Source organism: Oncorhynchus masou, chromosome 13 (assembly GCF_036934945.1).
Source record: "Oncorhynchus masou masou isolate Uvic2021 chromosome 13, UVic_Omas_1.1, whole genome shotgun sequence".
NCBI lineage: Eukaryota > Metazoa > Chordata > Actinopteri > Salmoniformes > Salmonidae > Oncorhynchus > Oncorhynchus masou.
Window position 1 is genome coordinate 36,334,699 of NC_088224.1, and position 23,259 is coordinate 36,357,957.

At 40.3% G+C, this 23,259-nt stretch overlaps 1 protein-coding gene across 1 annotated transcript in view; it reads right to left on the minus strand.

Annotated features, from left to right (window-relative positions):
• Positions 1-1,324: 1,324 nt before the first annotated feature.
• Positions 1,325-23,259, minus strand: part of LOC135552187 (venom phosphodiesterase 1) — a 30,624-nt gene continuing 8,689 nt past the window's right edge. The window contains exons 8-25 of the mRNA XM_064983652.1: positions 21,369-21,488; positions 20,959-21,068; positions 20,780-20,845; positions 20,588-20,660; positions 17,060-17,168; positions 16,671-16,799; positions 16,553-16,584; positions 16,202-16,329; positions 16,018-16,087; positions 14,311-14,398; positions 12,519-12,691; positions 11,657-11,702; positions 5,626-5,780; positions 5,056-5,191; positions 4,645-4,722; positions 4,199-4,331; positions 3,863-4,016; positions 1,325-2,971 (exon numbers count right to left, since the gene is read on the minus strand). Of these exons, the coding sequence (XP_064839724.1) occupies positions 2,798-2,971; positions 3,863-4,016; positions 4,199-4,331; positions 4,645-4,722; positions 5,056-5,191; positions 5,626-5,780; positions 11,657-11,702; positions 12,519-12,691; positions 14,311-14,398; positions 16,018-16,087; positions 16,202-16,329; positions 16,553-16,584; positions 16,671-16,799; positions 17,060-17,168; positions 20,588-20,660; positions 20,780-20,845; positions 20,959-21,068; positions 21,369-21,488 (1,974 nt within the window). The 3' untranslated portion in view covers positions 1,325-2,797. The remainder of the gene's footprint in view (positions 2,972-3,862; positions 4,017-4,198; positions 4,332-4,644; positions 4,723-5,055; positions 5,192-5,625; positions 5,781-11,656; positions 11,703-12,518; positions 12,692-14,310; positions 14,399-16,017; positions 16,088-16,201; positions 16,330-16,552; positions 16,585-16,670; positions 16,800-17,059; positions 17,169-20,587; positions 20,661-20,779; positions 20,846-20,958; positions 21,069-21,368; positions 21,489-23,259) is intronic.

Below are 23,259 nucleotides of genomic sequence, written 5' to 3' on the forward strand. Positions count from 1 at the left end.
TGACGAGCGTCAGAGCCGGTGTAGTACGATTCAGTCGTAGTCCTGTATTGACGCTTTGTCTATTTGGTGGTTTGTCAGCGTGCATAGCGGGATTTCTTAGGGTTAGAGACCCGCTCCTTGAAAGTGGCAGTCCTACCCTTTAGCTCAGTGCGGATGTTGCCTGTGGGGACGAAGTCATCAATGCATTTATCGATGAAGCCATTGACTGATGTGGTGTACTCCTCAATGCCATTGGTGGAATCCCGGATCATATTCCAGTCTGTGCTAGCGAAACAGTCCTGTAGCTTTAGCATCTTTGTCATCTGACCACTTCTTTATTGACCGAGTCACTGGTGCTTCCTGCTTTAGTTTTTGCTTTTAAGCAGGAATCAGGAGGATATAATTATGGTCAGATTTGCCAAATGGAGGGCGAGGGAGAGCTTTGTACGCGTCTCTGTGTGTGGAGTAAAGGTGGTAGATGTTTTTCCCTCTGGTTGCACATTTAACACGCTGGAAGAAATTACGTAAAACGGATTAAAGTTGCTGTCCACTAGGAGCACCGTCTCTGGATGAGCGTTTTCCTGTTTGCTTATGGCCTTATACAGCTCCTTGAGTGCGGTCTTAGTGCCAGCATCGATTTGTGGTGGTAAATAGACAGACACGAAGAATATAGATGAAAACTCTCTTGGTAAATAGTGTGGTTTACAGCTTATCTTGAGATACTCTACCTCAGGTGAACAAAACCTTGAGACTTCCTTACTATTAGATTTTGTGCACGAGCTGTATTAACATGTTCAGCAAATTAAAAAAATAAGAAGTCAAAAGATCTTCCACAGAATTGCTGTATCTAGGCCAGCAGATAACAGTAATCCCATGTGAGGGTTTGGCTGATGGAAATACCACATTATACAGTGCCTTCGGAAAGTATTCAGACCCCTTTTTGTTGGGTTACAGCCTTATTCTAAAATTGATTACATAGTTTTTTCCCTCATCAATCTACACACAATACTCAAACTTAAATATCACATTTACAAAAGTATTCAGACCCTTTTATTTGTTGAAGCATTTTTGGCGGCGATTACAGCCTTTGGTCTTCTTGGGTATGACGCTACAAGCTTGGCACACCTGTATTTGGGGAGATTTTCCCATTCTTCTCTGCTGCACAGCTATTGTTGGGTATCACCAGAGATGTTTGATCGGGTTCAAGTCCAGGCTCTGGCTGGGTCACTCAAGGACATTCAGAGACTTGTCCCTAAGCCACTCCTGCATTGTCTTGGCTGTTTGCTTATGGTCGTTGTCCTGTTGGAAGGTGTGAGGTCCCCAGTCTAACTCTCAACCCCTTAACTTTGTTTTTCTGTCATTTAGTTAGCAGACACTCATAGCCAGAGAGATTTGCTGTAAGTGGTGTAATAGTAGAATGTATGTCAAAAAGAAACTGTTTCTCATCTGCTCTCCCCCTCACTAAAATAATATTATACTTCTCCGCACAGGCATCCAGCTGTCAAAATGAGGCCCTCTGGAGCAGGTTTTCATCAAGGATTTCTCTGTACTTTGCTCTGTTCATATTTGCCTTGATCCTGACTAGTCTCCCAGTCCCTGCCACTGAAAAACAACCCATGCTTCACCATAGGGATGGTGCCAGGTTTCCTCCAGACATGACATTTAGCACTCAGGCCAAATAGTTCAATCTTGGTTTCATCAGGCCAGAGAATCTAGTTTCTCATGGTCTGAGAGTCTTTAGGTGCCTTTTGGCAAACTCCAAGCGGGCTGTCATGTGCCTTTTACTGAGGAGTGGCTTCCGTCTGGCCACTCTACCATAAAGGCCTGATTGGTGGAGTGCTGCAGAGATGGTTGTCCCTCTGGAAGGTTCTCCCATCTCCATAGAGGAACTCTAGAGCTCTTTCAGAGTGACCAACGGGTTCTTGGTCATCACCCTGACCAATGCCCTTCTCCCCCGATTGCTCAGTTTGGCCGGACGGCCAGCTCTAGGAAGAGTCTTGGTGGTTCCATTTAAGAATGATGGAGGACACTGTGTTCTTGGGGACCCACAATGCTGCAGAAATGTTTTTGTACCCTTCCTCAGATCTGTGCCTTGACACAATCCTGTCTAGGAACTCTATGGACAATTAGTTCAATCTCATGGCTTGGATTTTGAGCTGACATTCACTGTCAACTGTGTGACCTTATTTAGACATGTGTGTGCCTTTCTAAACCAAGTCCAATCAATTTAATTTACCACAGGTGGATTCCAATCAAGTTGTAGAAACATCAAGGATGATCAATGGAAACAGGATGCGAGTCTCATAGCAAAGGATCTGAATTATGTAAGGTATGTTTTTTGCTTTTAATCCAGTTCCATTTGCTAAAATCTCTAAACTTTTTCACTTTGTCACTATGGGGTATTGTGTGTAGATTGAGGATTGTTTTTATTGAATACATTTTAGAATAAGGCTGTAACATAACAAAATGTGGAAAAAGTCAAGGGGTCTGAACACATTCCGAAGGCACTTTCCGAAGTCATTTAGCTGATCTGTTTAACAATTACAGGAAAACATGTCTTTCTGTGGAAGTCAGAAGATTAGGCGATAATCTCTGCACAGGAATTTAAAGGTGGAAAATACTTGTGTGGCGATTGTGGCCTACAGAAGCATTGTACATGTTTCATGACATTTGCATTCCTCCCTGCATTGATTTGAATCATTAAATATTTATTAACAAGTGGATAAATACCCACACTAGACAAACTAAATAAAATATATGTTTTTATAATTATCAAATACCTCTACCAATACATGTATATTTCAAAAGGTCATTCATTTCAAGGTCTTCTGTGAATGGCAGCAGTTGGGCGAGTCTTTAATTTTAGAAGTTCCGGGATAGGCCTGGTGCTGCCTTGATAGAAATCCAATCCTGTGAGCCACTCTACATCTCTGACACGTGATTGGTGGAACCACAGGTGGTCTTCAACCCATAGAGATGCAGTGTCACCATTCTGTGGAAGTATAAAAACAAGCATATCAGTGACACAGACCCTAATTATCACTACTTAGGTGTTGACACAAGACAGAGGTACAGACAAACAACGAGATCAAGTTGCAAACCAGAGGTTTTCCACCAAAACATCATGATAGTTGCCAGGTGTTGGGAAAGGGGCATGCAAAAGTTGACTGTCTTCAAAACAGATGAAAGTTTGGGTGTTCTCAACTTTATAAAACTTCCCTATGTGTTTGTCAGTGGTAGGAGAAAGAGAAAATAGGATAATTTTGGTCATAAAGTCAGTCTCATCTAAAATGGAGTTTGGAACTTCAGTGCGTCACAACGAGTAAATGAAGGTTGGGTTTGGATTACAATTATGTCAACAAACCATGCCCCCTTTTGCCAAGCTCCAAGGCATGCTAGCTAACTTTTTAGCTAATGTTAGCTTACCTAGCTAGCTTGCTACCTCATTACAAATTGGTTTAGGCCATAGCTTATACAAGTGTATTGTCTAGATACTACTGGTTATGTGACATTATCATTTGATAATGCTAGAGAGGCAGGCTAGCTAACATTAGACACAATCCACATCAAGGTGTGAACCAGGGGTTTCCCACCAAAACATCATGATAGTTGCCAGGTGTTGGGAAAGGGTCATGCAAAAGGTTACTCTGTCTTCAAACAGATGAAAGTATAGGTGTTCTCAACTTTACAACACAATTGTTTTTGCATTTCACTATGTGTTTGTCAGTAGTAGGGGAGAGTACAGAATGTACATAATTCCAAAGCACTCTCTACTTGCAATTCAAGTACGTAGACCTGTCCAGTTTCTTTTTTTTTTTTTTTTTGGGGGGGGGGGGTTTACAAAGAAAGTGTGCAGTGCTTTGAGGTGATATGGTTGCCTTACATTACAGTTCTCTGAGTTGTCCGCTTTGTGTGGTATCAAGAAGGAAACGGTCTGTAGCTCATTGTTACAGCTGCTCACTGGTTGCGAGTCCTTGCAGCTGGTGAGAACTGCAAAGTAATGGGTTGGGATTGGAATCTGTGTACCTGTTACAAACCTTAATGAAAACGAGAAATGAAACACTGGTTAAGACTGAAGTGTCTGGAATCGCTGCAATCCTCTGTGCCCCATTGATAGCGCTCTGCAACACTACGTGTTTCATGATTGCCTTTTGTGAGATTTATCTCTGCTCCATGTTTATAACACACACTTTTGTATGATAAAGAAAAGCTCACATACTGTTCTATCTGGTCTTGAGAATCAAACTGTCCGTCGTAGTTGTAGTCAAATGCCGGGCCTGTCACCACATTAATGCCATTATATTGACTGGCATATTTCTTCAGCAATGTAGTGTGGAAGTAATCCCAGATCTCTATAAAATAAAGAAATATGCATCTATTCATCATGAGCTGAAGCAACTTGTATGACGTGTGGTGTTGACTGTTTGCTGTGTCTGTTTGTTGACGTTCTTTTATGTTGTGTGAAGACTAAATACAAATTGAATCACAAAAGTACATATAAATAATAAATTAAAATAAATTCATGTTTAATTATATAACATGTAGGAGAAGTGAGTAAGGGAGAGAATTAGAGACACTGAATTAGAGTACAGTGAGTGAACAAGAGGAAAAAATGAGTTTGAAGGAAGCAAGAGGGAGTTGTCTCAGACTGAAGAGTGTACGTACTCTTAAACTCAGGATACATGGGTACAACATTGCTCATCAACAGGCCATCATACTCCTCCTCTGCTGTCTTTTTTAGATCTGGGCGTCACAAGAAATAACAAACAACAAGAGTCTTATTGAAGTAACCTCATTATTTTGACAGCTGGATGCCTGGGCGGAGAAGTATAATATTATTTTAGGGGAGACCAGGGGGAGGGGGAGACCAGATGAGCAACAGTTTCTTTTTGACATACATTCTACTATTATACCACTTACAGCAAATCTCTGGCTATGAGTGTCTCCTAACTAAATGACGTAGAAAAACAAAAACAAAGTTAAGGGGTTGGGAGTCAGACTTTGTTGTTTCAGATGTATTATGTTTGCTTAAGAATAGTGTATTTGACAGTATAGATGTAAAATCATCCCGCATACTGGGAGGGTAGAGGAAACCGTGGGTAATGTTCCTGGCTGAAGCATACTGGTCACATCTGGGACTTTTATCTGCCGGGATGCGGACATCAGCCCTCTGACAGTCTGGTGTGACTGCTGGCAAAGGGTCCATGTTTTCCTAAAGAGGGTGACAAAGAGGAGGAAATTACAAAGGTCCTTCCTGTAATACTCACATCCACTCTCCACATCCTTTTGAAAACATCCAAGGGATGCAAGGACAACATTGGAGAAGACAATAGCAAAAAAAGCAACCTTGGATCTTCTCCAATGCATTTTGACAAGGATGACCCCTGTACTTTGTATGTCAGTTTACATTCCAACCTTCCTTTAGATATCATTTAATCAAAGTGGATGATCTGAGAGGCAATGTTTAAACATCATAGCTCATGTTTGATGAAAGAATATATCATTTGAAGACTTGTGGACATTCACATATCATTCACATATCAAAGTAAGAATTAACCAAAAGTTCAAATTAATGTGTCTAACAAATTACACTTGATCAGTTACTGATTTGTAAAAATGATGGCCTTTAGATGAAATGACTCTTACAGTTTTGTCCAAAGTATATGAGTTCCACACTGGCATGAGGGATTTTTTGCTATAGGCGTTGACAAAGCCCTGATGATACAGTAAGCAGTAGTCATTGCTGGGTTGCAGCATTATTGGTCTTCCAAACAACATGTGCTTCTGCTCAACAGCTTTCACTGAAAGTGAGTAGACAAACAGATGTCAGATAAAGATGTACTATGCAGAAATCACTCTGCCATTTCCTGGTTGTAAACATTTGAATAGTTTGCCTAATTTCAGTTTATGTAACAAAACAATCATTGTACCATATAACCACCTGTGAATTACCCATAACCATAATAATACTGTATGTTTGAAGCTGGTGTACAAAACCTAAAGTAAAAGACGCAAAAACAAAATTTAACCTGTTGAGTGTAGGGGGCAGTATTTTGATGTTTGGATGAAAAACATACCCAAATTAAACTGCCTATTTCTCAGGCACAGAAGCTAGAATATGCATATAATTGTCAGATTAGGATAGAAATGTATTTTTTATTTTACCTTTATTTAACTAGGCAAGTCAGTTAAGAACAACTTCTTATTTTCAATGATGGCCTAGTGGGTTAACTGCCTGTTCAGGGGCAGAAAGACATTTGTACCATGTCAGCTCGGGGGTTTGAGCTTGCAACCTTCCGGTTACTAGTTCAACACTCTAACCACTAGACTACCCTGCCGCCCCGGCACTCTAAAGTTTCCAAAACTGTCAACAATATTGTCTGTGAGTATAACAGAACTGATATTGCAGGGGAAAACCTGAGAAATCCAACTAGGAAGTGCCTCTTATTTTGAAAGCTCCCTGTTCCATTGCATGCCTTCCCTCCATTTAAAGTGATAAACCAGATTCCTTTCCCCATTGCTTCCACATGGTGTGAACAGTCTTTAGACATAGTTTCAGCCTTTTATTCTGAAAAATTAGCATTGCATCAGTGGATGACTGGGTGCCAGCAGAGCTTTGCATGCGCAACAGCTTGGAGCAGACATTCTCTCTCTCTCTCTCTCTCTCCTATTGAAAAAGCTACGGTCCGGTTGAAATATTATTGATCATTTATCGTAAAAACAACCTGAGGATTAATTATAAAAAATGTTTGACATGTTTCTACAAACTTTACGGATACTATTTGGAATTTTCGACTGCCCCGTCGTGACCACTCGAGCCTGTGGATTTCTGAACAAAATGCGCCGACCAAATGGAGGTATTTTGGATATCAAAATAATCTTTGGCACAAAACGAACATTTGTGTAACTGGGAGTCTCGTGAGTGCAAACATCCGAAGATCATCAAAGGTAAGCGATTCATTTTATTGCTTTTCTGACTTTCGTGACCAATCTACTTTGCTGCTAACTATTTAATGTTTTTTTTCTGAGAGACCTGTCCTTACATAAACGCTTGGTTAGCTTTATCTTTAAAGCTTTTTTGAAATCTGACACGCCAGGTGGATTAACTACAAGCTAAGCTGTGTTTTGCTATATTGCAATTGTGATTTCATGAAAATTAATTATTTTTAGGAATTGAATTTGGCGCTCTGCAATTCAGCGGATGTTGACAAATGATCCCGCTAACGGGATGGGTACGCCAAGAAGCATGCAAAGATTAGAAATAGTTTACATAGAACGCTTCTTAGATTTGCTTTCAATGAGAAGGACAGGACTATAACTCAAAATTCTACGTAAAATAGGTCGGCCCAAAAGTTACATATTGCAGCTTTAATGTTTTCAAAATTCAGACATTTGCCAAAAGCCATTTAAAAAGCTATAGCTAATTCACAGTTTGTCACAGAATCCGCAAACTAGAGGATTTATTCTATAAATGTCTAACATACTTTTACAACCGTTTTTTAGTAGAAATTCCAGTTTTGACTTGATAGAAATACATAAAATCTATAAAATGCAATTTCAAGCGGTATAAATCATTAACTAATTCACCATTAGTCACAAACATCAAACTGGGTAGGATTTATTCTATAAATGTCTAGCATACTTTTACAACTTTTTTAGAAGAAATTCCAGGTTTGATTTCATAGAAATACATAATCTATAAAACGCCATTTAAAGCGGTATAAATCTAACTAATTCACTGTTTGTCACAGAAACATCAAACTATGTATGGTTTATTCTATATCCATAATTTTACAACCTTTTGTTTTGAAGATAAAGTCCAGATTTGATAGAAATACAAAAAATCTATAAAAATTCTGTTTAAAACTATATAAAATCAAAATCGTTTTGAACTGATTATGATAGAATCATCAAATTAGGTATGATGTATTCTATAAATGTCTATACTTTTACAACCTTTGCTTTGAGTAGAAAGTTTTGATGATAGAAATAAATAAAATCTCAAACAAATTACATGCATTTGACCACAACCCTGACAGAATCACCCTTAACTGAGGTGTTAATCATCGTTGAGTATTCAGGAAATATAAATCATATAGTAATAAAGGCATACATTTGCAAAAAGCATATGCGTTTATAAAAAAGGTATCACACATCAATGTTGTAATATCAAACATTACAATGTCAGACTTTGAAATCCAAATCAGTTTAATCATCACTGTGTACCTTCAATGTGTGTACCTATTATAGTGAATTTCTGTCATAGGTATGTATCTAGTATCTCACAAAGTAAAATAATAAAATAGAGTAATGATAATAGAACATTAGAGCATTAACTCGGGTTGCAAAGGGCCGGAATTCTTCCGGAAATCTTCCATGGGAAGTTGAGCCTGGGAATTTTGCTTAAATTCATCAAAAAAAGTAAACTTATAGCAGTGAACCTTTTTTGTGGGATACACAAGGCAATTATAGGTCTTGTGGCATATTTTGGTTAAACTATCCACAATTCAATTGAATAGCAAACCTCTACATGCACAGTGCATTCTTCCATCACATGTGCAGTGCATGTCCATGGCATTTTATAGATTTTATTTCTAAAATCAAAACTGAAATCTTTCCTCAAAACAAAAGTTGTAAAAGTATGCTAGACATTTATAGAATAAATAATACCTAGTTTTATTTTTATGTGACAAACAGTGAAAGTTATTGATTTTTACATTTTTAAATTATTTTTGGCAAACATCTGGTGAATGTCTGAATGTGTGAATATAAAACCAACTTTACCTCGGTGCCAAACCTTCAGTTCAAGCTTGATATTTATGAAATTCAAAATCAGCCATGCCAATAATGTTTTCAATTCAACTTTTGATTTCAAAAGCAGCTCAAACATTGAACATGCAAGATTGAACTATAGCCATTGAATTCTACCAGTGCTGATATAGGGAATTATAAACTGGGTGGTTCGAGCCCTGAATGCTGATTGGCTGATAGCCGTATACCACGGGTATCTATTCCACAGTTTCCCAGTGGCTAAATCTATGACGTTAATGAGCTGATGCAGGTCGGCAGGGCTGTCTCCAGCCGAATGTGTACGCAGACTTGACACCCAATACAGCTGTCTGTATTGCGGTCCTGCCAATCATTTTGTGTCTACCTGTCCCTTCAAGTGACCTAGCTCATTCGTTGGAGTGAGTACACTAGTGGGTCTTAAAGATAATTGTTATTCTCCCCTTACTCACCCCCCTCTCCATGCCACCCTGCTGTGGGGCGACCAGTCCAAGTCTTTCTAGGTACTCATTGACTCGGGGGCCGATGTGAGTCTTATGGACGCTACCCTGGCGTCCGACTGGGCATCCCCACTCAAGCCCTCTCCATTCCCATGGGTGTTAGAGAGCTGGATGGGCACTCTATAGGCTGGGACACCCACCAGACCAACCTACGAGTGTCGGGGAATCACAGCGAGACGATCCAATTCCTACTGGTTGGGTCTCCGCAGGTTCCCGTGGTATTGGGTTTCACTTGGCTCCAGAAACACAATCCCTCCATTGACTGGGCTACTGGTGCCATCGTGGGCTGGAGCCCGTCCTGCCACAATCGTTGCCTGAAGTCAGCTCTGCCTGCCCCGGGACGTCTTCCTGGGGGCTTGGAAATTGCCCCGGACCTCTCCGCCAGCCACACTGAGTACCAGGACCCCCGGGAGGGGTTCAGTAAGCCCTGGGCCACTTCACTTCTGCAGCACCGACCGGTATCCAAGAAGGTCAAGCCAGATGCGCTGGCACACCTCTATAGCGCCGCGGCTACACCCCCGTCCCCCCTGCTCCAAGATCATTAGCTCCTCTGCTGTTCGTCCTCTGTTGCCCGGTACCCTCTGTATACCTCCTACCTTTCCTGTGTTTAGAATTAAAGCCATGTCTCACATCCCTTTGTCTTCTGTTTCCAAGTTTGTCCTGTCAGCTCCGGTCTTTTCCCAGCCTTTTTCTCGTCCTCCTGGATTTTACTCTGAGCCTGTACATTTGCTCCTACTCTGGATTATCGAGCCCTGCCTGTCTTGACCTGTCGTTTGCCTGCCCCTGTTACAATAAACGTTACTTCACACAGTCTGCACTTGGGTCTTACCTTGACACCTGAGAGTTTGAAGTGATTGTGTTAGCTGTGTTATTGGCTAGCTCATCTGAACAACAGTGTCCCGACGAGTGAGCACGTTTTTTATGCCAGTCAAAATCACGCCTCATTAGCTCATTGTTATGGATGTATCCAAATAAATGTTACTAGAAAACAGCTTAAACGAATACAAAAGGAGCTACATTGCTGTTATTCTGGCTGCACTTTTTGACTTGACTGTACATTTGGTGTAGTTGGCTAGCTAGAAAGCATGGGATAAGAAAAGGCTGGCAACAGAACATTTAGAACCAGCGACTGGGTCCTGTCCATAAAAATAAAAAAAAACTCAACAACTGGGTCTTGTCTCTGGCAACCGAACCGATAGAACAAACGAGCAGCCGGATTGGGTAGCAACTCTAGATTTGTGTTGGGACTATCTTGTGGAAGGATGAAATAGTATGAATAAATTAATCAAAATAATGTTTTTTTAATGAAAACATGACAATCTATTTGAATATGTTGGTAACCTGTTGTATAAAAGTGATAATGCCCTCAAATCCAGTGTTTGGAGGATATATTGGCACGGTTTTCTAACACCCATGCCAATATATCCTCCAAACACCGGCATCTCAGGAATTATCACTTAAATAATGCACGCTCTAGAATGCCCTTCAAGGCAATCAGAAACAGGTATTCAACAATGCCATAGATTTGGTAAAGGAGTCAATGGGATGCAGACGCATTGACCAGATTGGTGCACATTCAACAAATCTGTTCTAACAATGTGGCTATTCTTCAAATCTGTCCTGATTTCTGTATTGTAACAGGCCCACAATGTGGGTACTTAAATCCGATTAGGATATATTTGGCTGCATACCATGTAGAAGTTGTCCATTTTCAGGTTAAAAAGTGACTGCTAAATGCTAACTTTTGTTCGTATAAGCTGGTTAGCATAGCTAGCATACAGAAATCGGTGGTGCTCATTTGCACTTCCAGAATTTAAATCAATTTCTTCATTTCCTCTACTAATGTGTTATACTTTTAGCTAGCAGTGTTCAGCAGTTAGCAGCCAATGGCTAGCAGTTTCTTACTGACAGTAAAAACCATTATTGAATTATTTAAATAATTGATTTAACATTAAATCTTGTAAACAATTCATGGTAATTCATAGTAACCTCAAACATTTCATTTAGATAGGGCGTTTATTTGAAACAGGTGTTTGAGGGCACTGCCCATTTGCTGAAATGTGTGCTCTTGTCCGGCTATTAAAAGGGACAGGTGACTATTTGAGACTGCGTTTAAATGACGTTTTACGGTATACCACAACCCCCCCCCCCAGGTGCCTTATTGCTATTATAAACTGGTTACCAACGTAATTAAAACAGTAAAATAATTTTGGGGTCAGACCGTGGTATATCACATCTTTCAGACAATCAGCATTCAGGGCTCAAACCAACCAGTTTATAATGAAGTATTATTGCTAAACTCAATGTACCATCTGGTATCATAATTGATTGTTAATCATGACAATATTCCGGCAATAATTTGTCCATACCGTCTCTCGCACAATATTTACCTTCAGCAGCTGTCAGATTCAGACGACCATTTGGATTAGTTACACCCTGGAAAGAAACAAGGATGTTGTTATAGATAAGACTCTGACAATATTGATCCTTTAATTAATTGATCCTTTCATGAATATCAACAACATTGGAGACAGAGACGTTCTATGGTTAGGGTAATTCATGTGTGCTTAATATACTGTACTGTATAATACCAGCTTCTTATCACTATAGTATTAAGAGGTGTATACTAACTTCAAAGCAGAGGTGTAGGCATGGGAGGACCATTTTAAACAAAAAAATAATTTTAAACAAAAAACACTTTCCGTTTGTCATAGATGGACAAGGTTAATATGAGATGAAAGGCGAGTTCAAGAAGTCAAGCTATAGAGCTGTGTGATGTCCACATTTTCTCTGACACTGAACATAGAAATATGTATTTTGCAGTTATAAGGAAGGTGAAATGTTATAGTTATTGGTTTTATAATTTAGAAAGCATATGTCATTTCAAGCCTTATTCATACAGTTTTATTGAATAGGACATAGGTCATATAACATGTTTTATTTGTATCATATTTGTACTGTGTACTTGCACTTGTGTCCTCAAAGGTGACTACTACACCTCTGCAATTTATTTAAAAAAAAAAACATTCCAGAAAGGTGAGATTTGAACCTTTCGTGGCATATGCAGCATTACTAGATATTGTTTGTGGTCCTCTAATGATAAATAACTACTCTTGGGGATTATATAGATTACATTTGAGATGAACATGCCCTGAGGAATTGAGGCTGTTCGGAGGGCAAAAGGGGGTGCAACTCAATATTTGGAAGGTGTTCGTATTGTTTGGTGTACTCAATGTAAGCAAGGGGTACTACCAGGGAGGTGCATGTGCAGTCCAGGGTATCTGTGGGTTCAAGGATCACTAGAGGGCACTGCCCAGGGGTTGTTTGCTCTGCAGGGTGTATGGGAGTGTGCCAGGGAGTCCTCAGGAGATGGTTCATACTGCCGTGGCTTCCATTGTTCTGGGATGGGGAGATCCCCAACACATCTGAAAGGGTTTCACATGGACAATGTTACAATTCATGTTTAAGATCAAATCAAATGAAATCAAATGTCGTTTGTACAGGATACAACAGGTGTAAAACAGTCCAGCGAAATGCTTACTTACAAGCTCTTCCTCAACAATGCAGTGTTCAAAAACCAGGAGTTATATTTTTTGGCTAGCGCTAAAGCAGCGCTATTGTCAAACTTCGTCACGTAAAAACTGGCGCTCTAGCATTTCCACACCTTGCGCCAGGTGCAGCTATTTACCTGTCTTACATCAGCTCACTTGTGCTGTGGAAGGTTTGGTAATATGTGAAGTGAGTCCTTAACTAGCACAGCAGTGACAATTTCATTTAGCACAAATAGGGAGATTTAAGTCTCAACAAAAGCTATTCCTATAAGTAACAAGGTTGATTACGGCATGGATTTTGACAGCGGAAGCACAGCCTATTCAGACTTGATGTATAGTGCCCATATGCCCATGGAACAAGAGAGATGTGTTTTTTTGTGTGTAGTGAATCTATATTTAGAAACCTAAAAAACGTTGTTGTTTTTTTAAAATTTTGTTTAATTTGATTTAAAAACCAAAAACATCCTCATTCAGGATTAGTTTGTTTTTTGTCCTGCTCAATGCATTAATTAAGCAGCCAAGACTATCAATAAACGGTTTGGCTCATTTTACATTTAACATTTAAGTCATTTAGCAGACGCTCTTATCCAGAGCGACTTACAAATTGGTGAATTCACCTTCTGACATCCAGTGGAGATGAGACCATTTTGAAATAAATCTTTATCACCAAAGCTTCATTAAAAAGATCAAGGGAGCAGTAAAAAAGTAAGCCGACATCACCTTTTGTATCTATGTATTGTACATTATTTTAGCCAGCTCCTGTTATTATTTTGGAACCTTTTATCCATAAGCGGTTTCTAAGTGGTCTTCTAGTGAGGCTTTTGCTGTCATGCTTTTGCATTATTCATTATGCATACTCCATTTCACTTGTATCCATCCCCATTTACAAAGAGCGCCTATTGTACGGTTAGTGGGGGTTACCAAAGATGCGCTCCTCCAAACCTATTCAAAATATTCAGTCCTATAATGCAATATCAACGGTGGATAGGCCTACAGTACATCTTGATATTGCGAACTAGCCTTACATATAGCATACAATACATTTTAAGGAGAGCCTAGTATTTTTTTTTTTTTCAGGAGAAATGCGATGCGTAAAAACATGTATAGGCATATAGGTGAAGCGATTACAATGTTGACTGCAAAAACTGGATGTATATTGTTGTTGCTATTATTAATTACTGTAGCCTATGCTATTTAATAAATTGATTAGGACGAGAATATTCCGTGCCCCTCCAGCCGAATTGGAGTTGATGACATCGAAAGACGTCAATAACCGACAACTTGAGACTACCTCGTGCAATATTAAGCCAAGGAACACGTTGATTGGCCAGTGAATGGTCAAGCCCTCGCCCCGCGTTCAACTTACTTATTAATCAAAACCCAGCCCTTTCACAACAAATTCTGCCACTTTAATGATGGAGTGACCGAAACAATTTCTTGGTTAACACAGACAACTGACCCTGTAATTTACTGCGATATTTACTGCTACTCACCACACATGAGATTGTAGAGCTCAATATTGGAGAATGGTTCTATTTCGGTTTTATAGTGAAACTTGGGTCCATAGCTTAAGAACATAGCCTGAGGGGAATAAAGAGGGTCTTCATCATAGGGTTATCATTTTTCCATCTCTTAAATACAACACTATCAATATACACTGAGTGTAAAAAAAACATTAGGAGCACCCTCCTAATATTGAGTTGCACCCCGTTTGCCCTCAGGACAGCCTCCTCGTGGCATGGTATCTACAAGTTGTCGAAAGCGTTTCATAGAGATGCTGGCCCGTGTTGACTGCAATGCTTCCCACAGTTGTGTCAAGTTGACTGGATGTCCTTTGGGTGGTGGACCATTATTGATACACAGAGGATACTGTGCAGCATTGTGGTTCTTGACACAAACCGGTGTGCCTGGTACCTACTACCATATCCCGTACTTTTACATGTCTCGATGCTTAAAAATCCTTCTTTAACCTGTCTCTTCCCCTTCTGCTACACTGATTGAAGTGGATTTAACAAGGGACGTCAATAAGAGATCATAGCTTTCACCTGGTCAGTCTATGTCATGGAAAAAGCAGGTGTTCCTAATGTTTGTGCACTCAGTGCAAAGATGTATGTATGTATGTATGTATGTATGTATGTATGTATGTATGTATGTATGTATGTATGTATGTATGTATGCATGCATGTATGCATGCATACACACATCTTTGCACTGAGTGCACAAACATTAGGAACACCTGCTTTTTCCATGACATAGACTGACCAGGTGAAAGCTATGATCTCTTATTGACGTCACATACATACATACATACATACATACATACATACATACATACAGAACAAAAATATAAACACAACATGTAAAGTGTTGGTCCCATGTTTCATGAGCTGAAATAAAAGACCCCAGAAAAGTTCCATGAGCACAAAAAGCTTATTTCTCTAAATTGTTTTGCACAAATTGTTTTTCCATCCCAGTTAGTGAGCATTTCCCCTTTGCCAAAATAATCCATCCACCTGATAGGTGTGGCATATCAAGAAGCTGGTTTAAACAGCATGATCATTACACAGGAGCACCTTGTGCTGGGGACAATAAAAGGCCACTCTAAACCACAATGCCACAGATGTCTCAAGTTCTGAGGGAGTGTGCAATTGGCATGCCGACTGCAGGAATGTCCACCAGAGCTGTTGCCAGATGATTAAATGTTAATTTCTCTACCATAAGCCGCCTCCAACGTTGTTTTAGAGAATTTGTCAGTACGTCCAACCAGCCTCACAACCGCCGACCGACCACGCCAGCCCAGGACCTCCACATCTGGCTTCTTCCCCTACGGGATTGTTCGAGACTAGCCACCGGGACGGCTAATGAAACTGAAGAGTATTTCTGTCTGTGATAAAGCCCTTTTATGGGGAAAAAAACTCATTCTGATTGTCTGAGACTGGCTCCCAAGTGGGTGGGCCTATCCCCTCCCAGGCCCCCCCATGGCTGTGCCCCTGACTAGTAATGTGATATCCATAGATTAGGGTCTAATGAATGTATTTCAATTGACTGATTTCCTTATATTAACTGTAACTCAGTAAAATCGTTAAAATTGTTGCATGTTACGTTTATTTTTGTTCAGTATATTTTTTTAAACCAATCAAATTAAGTTTGTACTTAACTAACTGATTTTATACAAGTAAATGGATCTCCTTCCTACTCACATGCATACTGGCCTCATCATTGTCATACCCATGAGCTCCACCTGCACAGAAGGTCAAAGACCCTGGGTATCTATAACATAACACAGAAATATGTAAGAAACCAACATTTTGCTACATCATGCCCTACTAAAATCCACACCAGGGTTATGTTCATAAAGCAGGGTGGAGTTTCTTAAATCAGTACCTCTCGAACAGCCATCCTGGGTTGACTATCACGCTGACGTCCTCAATGCGTCTACTGTTTGCGTAGTGGAACCGCTTGGGCAGATGGTTTTTCAGGTAGGGCTTGACCTTCTGACCGTTCTTCTTGCACTGGAATCCCAAGAAAACAACATCATATTTTTGATCAATCACTAGGTTTCTATAAGGGATACGGTATTAGGGACAAAACATTATGGGACTGAATACAAACAACATTTGACCAAAGCTTTGCCTAAACATTTGATTATTCCTCAATTGGAGCATTTCCAGTTAACATGGCAGTCACGGCTAGTTTGAAATCAGGGTGAATGATTTATTGTAGCTTCTTACTCACCGTCATGTTGGCTACAAGTCGGGACGAGTCCACTGTCAAAGGAAACAACAGGAATATGTCATTTTTATTGTGATACAAAGAAAGGGTACATTTTCTACATGTTTGGTCTTACACTCACAGGGTTGGTTTTTGTCATTGGATCTAATTCTCCCAAAAGGTCCCTCGTAGACATATAGATCATGAACATTTTCCAACTGGAGTAGATCCTGGAGGACTTCCTTCCTGTCACAACTTGTGTCCTCCATACCTATTGGTGTAGTCCAATACATTTTTGGTTGAAGTTCCCACAAACTTATTTGAACAGCATTGAACTATTAAGCCACAACACGAATACAACAATGCTTACTATTTTTTTCATGTTTTCAGACTAATTCCAAATTACTCTAAATACATGACATTTTAGACATACTAGGTTTATGGGAAAGAGGTCCATTTGCTGTTCAGATGTCAGATTTGTGGAGGGAAAGGGCGAATACATTTGATTCCTTTGATTTATTAGCCTCCTACCGTGGTCAGCTACGATGATGATGTTGAGACACTGATGCAGGTTTAGCTGTTTGAGTCCGTTCATCAGTTGACCAATGACCTTGTCCACTCCAGTGAGAGCCTCGATCAACTGAAATACAGTGAGAAACTTGTGAGACTTATATCTGTGACTGTAGTCTTCAATGACTTCATTGGCCAAGGCTAATGGTACCCTCAACATAATCAAACCTTGATTATTGTTAAGTACCAGTCTATTTACAAAAGGGAAACAGACTTTGACATGTGTTTACTTGTGATTTATGCATGATTATATGAAAACAAATGTGGAGTTCTATATAAAAGCGATGTAATTTTCTCTTGGGGTTACTACAGTACGTAAATGTCATTTGATCGTAACTTTGCATCATGATGATTTAACAATATGTTTGCATTTATAAGACAACTGGTTTGAAGGGGCCTTTTCAATGGAGAAAAACTATACCCAACATAATTGTCAACAGCACCATTTGTTCACATGTGAGCAAGACATTGAACTTCCACCTTTTGGTGAGCACTTTAATTTGGCGTTCAGCATTGAATCTAAGCCATGTGTTTTGAAAACAGCGGTCATGGATCAAAATCATTCAGTGGGTTGCTCTGTCTATCAAATCAAATCAAATGTTTTTTGTCAGCTGCACTGAACAGAACAGGTACCTTACAGTGAAATGCTGACTTGCAATCCCTTAACCATTTATTTTTTATTTAATTTAACCTTCATTTAACTAGGCAAATCAGTTAAGAACAAATTCTTATTTGCAATGAAGGTCTACCCCGGCCAAACCCGGACGACGCTGGGCCAATTGTGCGCCGCCCTATGGGACTCCCAATCAGCCTAGATTCGAACAAGGGGCTGTAGTGTCCCCTCTTGAACTGAGATGCAGTGCCTTAGACCGCTATGCCACTCGGGAGCCCAAAACCAACAATGCAGTTAAGAAAAACAAGTGTTAAGGTAGAAAATAGATTAGTTAAAAAAAATTTAAAAAGACAATTAAAGAGCAGAAGTAGAATAACAGTACCAAGGATATATACAGGGGGAACCGGTACAGAGTCAATGTGTGGAGGCACAGGTTAGTCGAGGTAAATGAGGTAATATGTACATGTAGATAGAGTTAAAGTGACTATGCATAAATAATAAACAGAGTAGCAGCAGCGTAAAAGAGGGGGGAATGGAAATAGTCTGGGTAGCCATTTGATTAGCTGTTCGGGAGTCTTACTGATTCGGGGGTAGAAGCTGTTAAGAAGCCTTTTGGACTTAGACTTGGCGCTCTGGTACCGGTTTCTGTGTGGTAGCAGAGATAACAGTCTATGACTTGAGTGGCTGGAGTCTTTGACAGTTTTTAGGGCCTTCCTCAAACACCACCTGGTATTGAGGTCCTGGATGGCAGGAAGCTTGGCCCCAGTGATGTACTACCCTCTGTAGTGCCTTGCGGTTGGAGGCTGAGCAGTTGCCATACCAGTTGGTGATGCAACCAGTCAGGTTGCTCTCGATGGGGCAGCTGTAGAACGTTTTGAGGATCTGAGGATCCATGCCAAATCCTTTCAGTCTCCTGATGGGGAATAGGTTATGTCGTGCCTCTTCGCGACTGTCTTGGTGTGTTTGGACCATTCTAGTTTGTTGGTGATGTGAACACCAAGGGACTTGAAGCTCTCTACCTGCTCCACTTCAGCCCTGTCGATGAGAAAGGGGGCGTGCTCAGTTCTCCTTTTTCTGTAGTCCACAATCTTCTATGTCTTGATCATATTGAGGGAGAGGTTGTTATCCTGGCACCACACGGCTAGGTCTCTGACCTCCTCCCTATAGCCTGTCTCATCGTTGTCGGTGATCAGGCCTACCACTGTTGTGTCGTTGGCAAAATTAATGATGGTGTTGGAATTGTGCCTGGCCATGCAGTCATGAGTGAACAGGGAGTACAGGAGGAGACTGAGCATGCACCCCTGAGGGACCCCCATGTTGAGGATCAGCGTGGTGGATGTGTTGTTACCTACCCTTACCACCTGGGGACGGCCCATCGGGAAGTCCAGGATCCAGTTGCAGAGGGAGGTGTGTAGTCCCAGGGTCCTTAGTGATGAAATATGAGTGCACCACTATGGTGTTGGCCGCTGAGCTGTAGTCAATGAGTAGCATTCTCCTACCTCCTCATGCCTTTTGCACACAATGTATATAGACTCTTTTTTTTCTACTGTGTTATTGACTTGTTAATTGTTTACTCCATGTGTAACTCTGTCTGTTCACACTGCTATGCTTTATCTTGGCTAGGTCGCAGTTGCAAATGAGAACTTGTTCTCGACTAGCCTACCTGGTTAAATAAAGGTGAAATAAAAAGGTGTTCCTTTTGTCCAGGTGGGAAAGGGCAGTGTGGAATGCAATCGATATTGTATTGTCTGTTGATCCGGACAATGGTGTTGATGTGAGCCATGACCAGCCTATCAAAGCACTTCATGGCTACAGATGTGAGTGCTACGGGTCTGTAGTCATTTTGGCAGGTTCCCTTTGTGTTCTTGGGCACAGGGACTATGGTGGTCTGCTTGAAACATGTTGGTATTACAGACTCAGTCAGGGACAGGTTGAAAATGTCAGTGAAGACACTTGTCAGTTGGTTATATTTTGTGTAAATGAGAGTTGTGTCAGGGGTTGATTATGGTGCTATAAAAGCATGTTTAAAGCAGTTACAAAAACAAAGGGTAGTTTCAACACATGCCTGACCTAAACACAAGAAGTGAGCCTTTTTGGATTACATTACGTAATAACAAAGCAGTACATCATGACCTTTTGCTGTTTTGTTCTTGACAGGAATCGAACAACACCTTTGAGGCGGCAGCCTTAATGCTTGACTGAAATAGGTGCCAGTGCTCATTTTGTGTGCTGGTACTGTTTATATTTAGGTGCAGGAACTCTGCAATAGTGTTAATTCTAATATTAGTTATTTTGTCATTTTGGTTATTTTATTAATAAAGATTTATGGACCATTTCATCAAAGTACTTCAGAGCGTCTGAAGTGTATCTTATTAATGCGAGAGCTTTGGACTATAAAGTTCTATCAGAAAAAAAGATTATTCTGAGATAAATTGGCTTTAATGCTCCGAACTCTCATTGGTTTGAATGGTGTCAGCAATTTTTATCTTGTATTATTTTGAACTTAACATGAATTGTTGCATTTAGAGTACTTTAATAGGTAGAGAACATTGAACAGAACGAGCCTATGTCAATGACATTTCTTTTCTCCAATGCAGATATAGCTTTATTGTCCCAAGCTCTCGAATGGTAGATGCAGTATAAGCTTAACAATCCAGAACCTGCTTTGACCTGCAGGTTGTTGTAAGGTTGTTGAACCAGAGGTATTTCAATAGTCTGCAGTTGCTTCCTCACCTCTTCTCCTTCCCTTGATATGCAATGATCTGAGAACAAACCTGTTGTTTGCCCTTCGCCTCTCAAGGTATTTCAGTTAATTGCATATGAATTAACTTCAGACTAATGAGATGCATCCTGGTTGTTTTCCTTATTGACCTTACCCCTCCACTGACAGGACCAAAGCTGTGCCCCGACTTGTCCGGCTCCTCGAGGTACAACGTGAAGAAATCTGGCCTGCAGGGACAACAATTGTTATACACCACGACATTACACACAATGCACTTTAGGCTTGAATGTCTCTGATAAAGGCTTGCTAGTAGCTGGGATTCCTCTAACTTAAATGGGGGATTTACCTCTCATTATCTGGCAACTGTAGCCACTTCAGGAGTGTGAAGACCCTCTCCTCAAAAGGTATTTTTCTGAAATGAAAGGCATGACAATAGAAAATGACAGTTCTTATCATCCAAGGGTAATAAAGCTATCAGTCTATTCATAAATGAGAAAGAAGATAATTTATTCCTGATTATATTACCCATTGTAGTCTAAGTTGATGTCTGGGAAACTGCCATTGATTTTGACATCTGAGCCAGGCCAGAAATACGTTCCTGCTCTCAGTCCTTGGTAACTGGCAGTGTGCCAAATCTACAATGACAAGGTTATGAACGAGAATTTTTTTTGAATCACTCCTAAGTACTGATCGAAGTATTCGTTTGAGCAGAGAGTTGTGTTCTTTTGTGAACTACAGCAACACACAGAAATGCACAACATACAATGAAAAATAAAAAACTGACGTCAGGCTGACTCAACGCTATGGTCAAAAGATGGCAGTAGGCCCGGTATCTGACTATGGGAAACCAAATAAAAGTATTCTTATCTTGCTTATCTAACTCTCTAAAGGTTTCAATGTGAATGGCAGAGCAGAAAGCAGGGGGGTGTACTCACAGGCTGACCAAAGTACCATCTGGGGTTGGACTTCTCTTCGTTTGACAGACTGAAGGAAGCGTCGAACACAGGGTCATACATCTTGTTGTCAACCAGTCCGTGGGACTCGGAGTACATGCCCTAAAGATGACACAGTGGCCATTTTGTGAAGAAGAATACAAAATTAAATGACACAGTTTTGGCAATGACAAACTGCTGCATATTTTTATTTCTTATACAGTTGACGTCGGAAATTTACATACACGTTAGCCAAATGCATACAGATCAGTTTCACAATTCCCGACATTTAATCCTAGTAAAAATTCCCTGTCTTAGGTCAGTTAGGATCATCACTTTATTTAAAGAATGTGAAATGTCAGAATAATAGTAGAGAGAACGATTTATTTCAGCTTTATTTTCTTTCATCACATTCCCATTGGGTCAAAAGTTTACCTACACTCAATTAGTATTTGGTAGCATTGCCTTTAAATTATTTAACTTGGGTCAAACGTTTCAGGTAGCCTTCCATAAGCTTCCCAAAATAAGTTGGGTGAATTTTGGCCCATTCCTCCTGACAGAGCTGGTGTAACTGAGTCAGATTTGTAGGCCTCCTTGCTCGCACATGCTTTTTCAGTTCTGCCCACAGATGTTCTATAGCATTGAGGTCAGGGCTTTGTGATGGCCACTCCAATACATAGACTTTGTTGTCCTTAAGCCATTTTGCCATAACTTTGGAAGTATGCTTGGGGTCATTAACCATTTAGAAGACCCATTTGTGACCAAGCTTTAACTTCCTGACTGATGTCTTGAGATGTTACTTCAATATAGCCACATCATTTTCCTTTCTCATGAAGCCATCTATTTTGTGAAGTGCACCAGTCCCTCCTGTAGCAAAGCATCCCCACAACATGATGCTGCCACCCCCGTCCTTCATGGTTGGGATGGTGTTCTTCGACTTGCAAGCATTCCCCTTTTTCCTCCAAACATAACGATGGTCATTATGGCCAAACAGTTCTATTTTTGTTTAATCAGACCAGAGGCTATTTCTCCAAAAAGTCCAATCTTTGTCCCCATGTGCAGTTGCAACCCGTAGTCTGGATTTTTTTACGACGGTTTTGGAGCAGTGGCTTCTTTCATTGCTGAGTGACTTTTCAGGTTATGTCAATATAGGACTCGTTTTTATTGTGGATATAGATACTTTCGTACCTGTTTTCTCCAGCATCTTCATAAGGTCCTTTGCTGTTGTTCTGGGATTGATTTGCACTTTTCGCACCAAAGTACGTTAATCTCTAGGAGGCAGAACGCGTCTCCTTCCTGAGCGTTATGACGGCTGCGTGGTCCCATGGTGTTTATACTTACATACTACTGTTTGTACAGATGAACGTGGTACCTTCAGGCATTTGGAAATTGCTCCAAAGGATGAAACAAACTTGTGGAGGTCTACAATTTTTTTTTCTGAGGTCTTTGCTGATTTCTTTAGCTTTTTCCATAATGTCAAGCAAAGAGGCACTGAGTGTGAAGGTAGGCCTTGAAATACATCCACACAGGCACACCTCGAATTGACTCAATGATGTCAATTAGCCTATCAGAAGCTTCTAAAGCCATGACATAATTTTCTGGAAATTTCCAGCTGTTTAAAGGCAGTCAACTTAGCGTATGTAAACTTCTGACCCACTGGAATTGTGATACTGTGAATTATAAGTGAAATAATCGGTCTGTAAACAATTGTTGGAAAAATTACTTGTGGCATGCACAAAGTAGATGTCATAACCGACTTGCCAAAACTATAGTTTGTTCACAAGAAATGTGTGGAGTGGTTGATACACTTAGGTTGAAGTCATTAAAACTTGTTTATGTCAACTTCCCGACTTCAACTGTATATTTGATATCCCCTTGTTGGCTGATATACAAT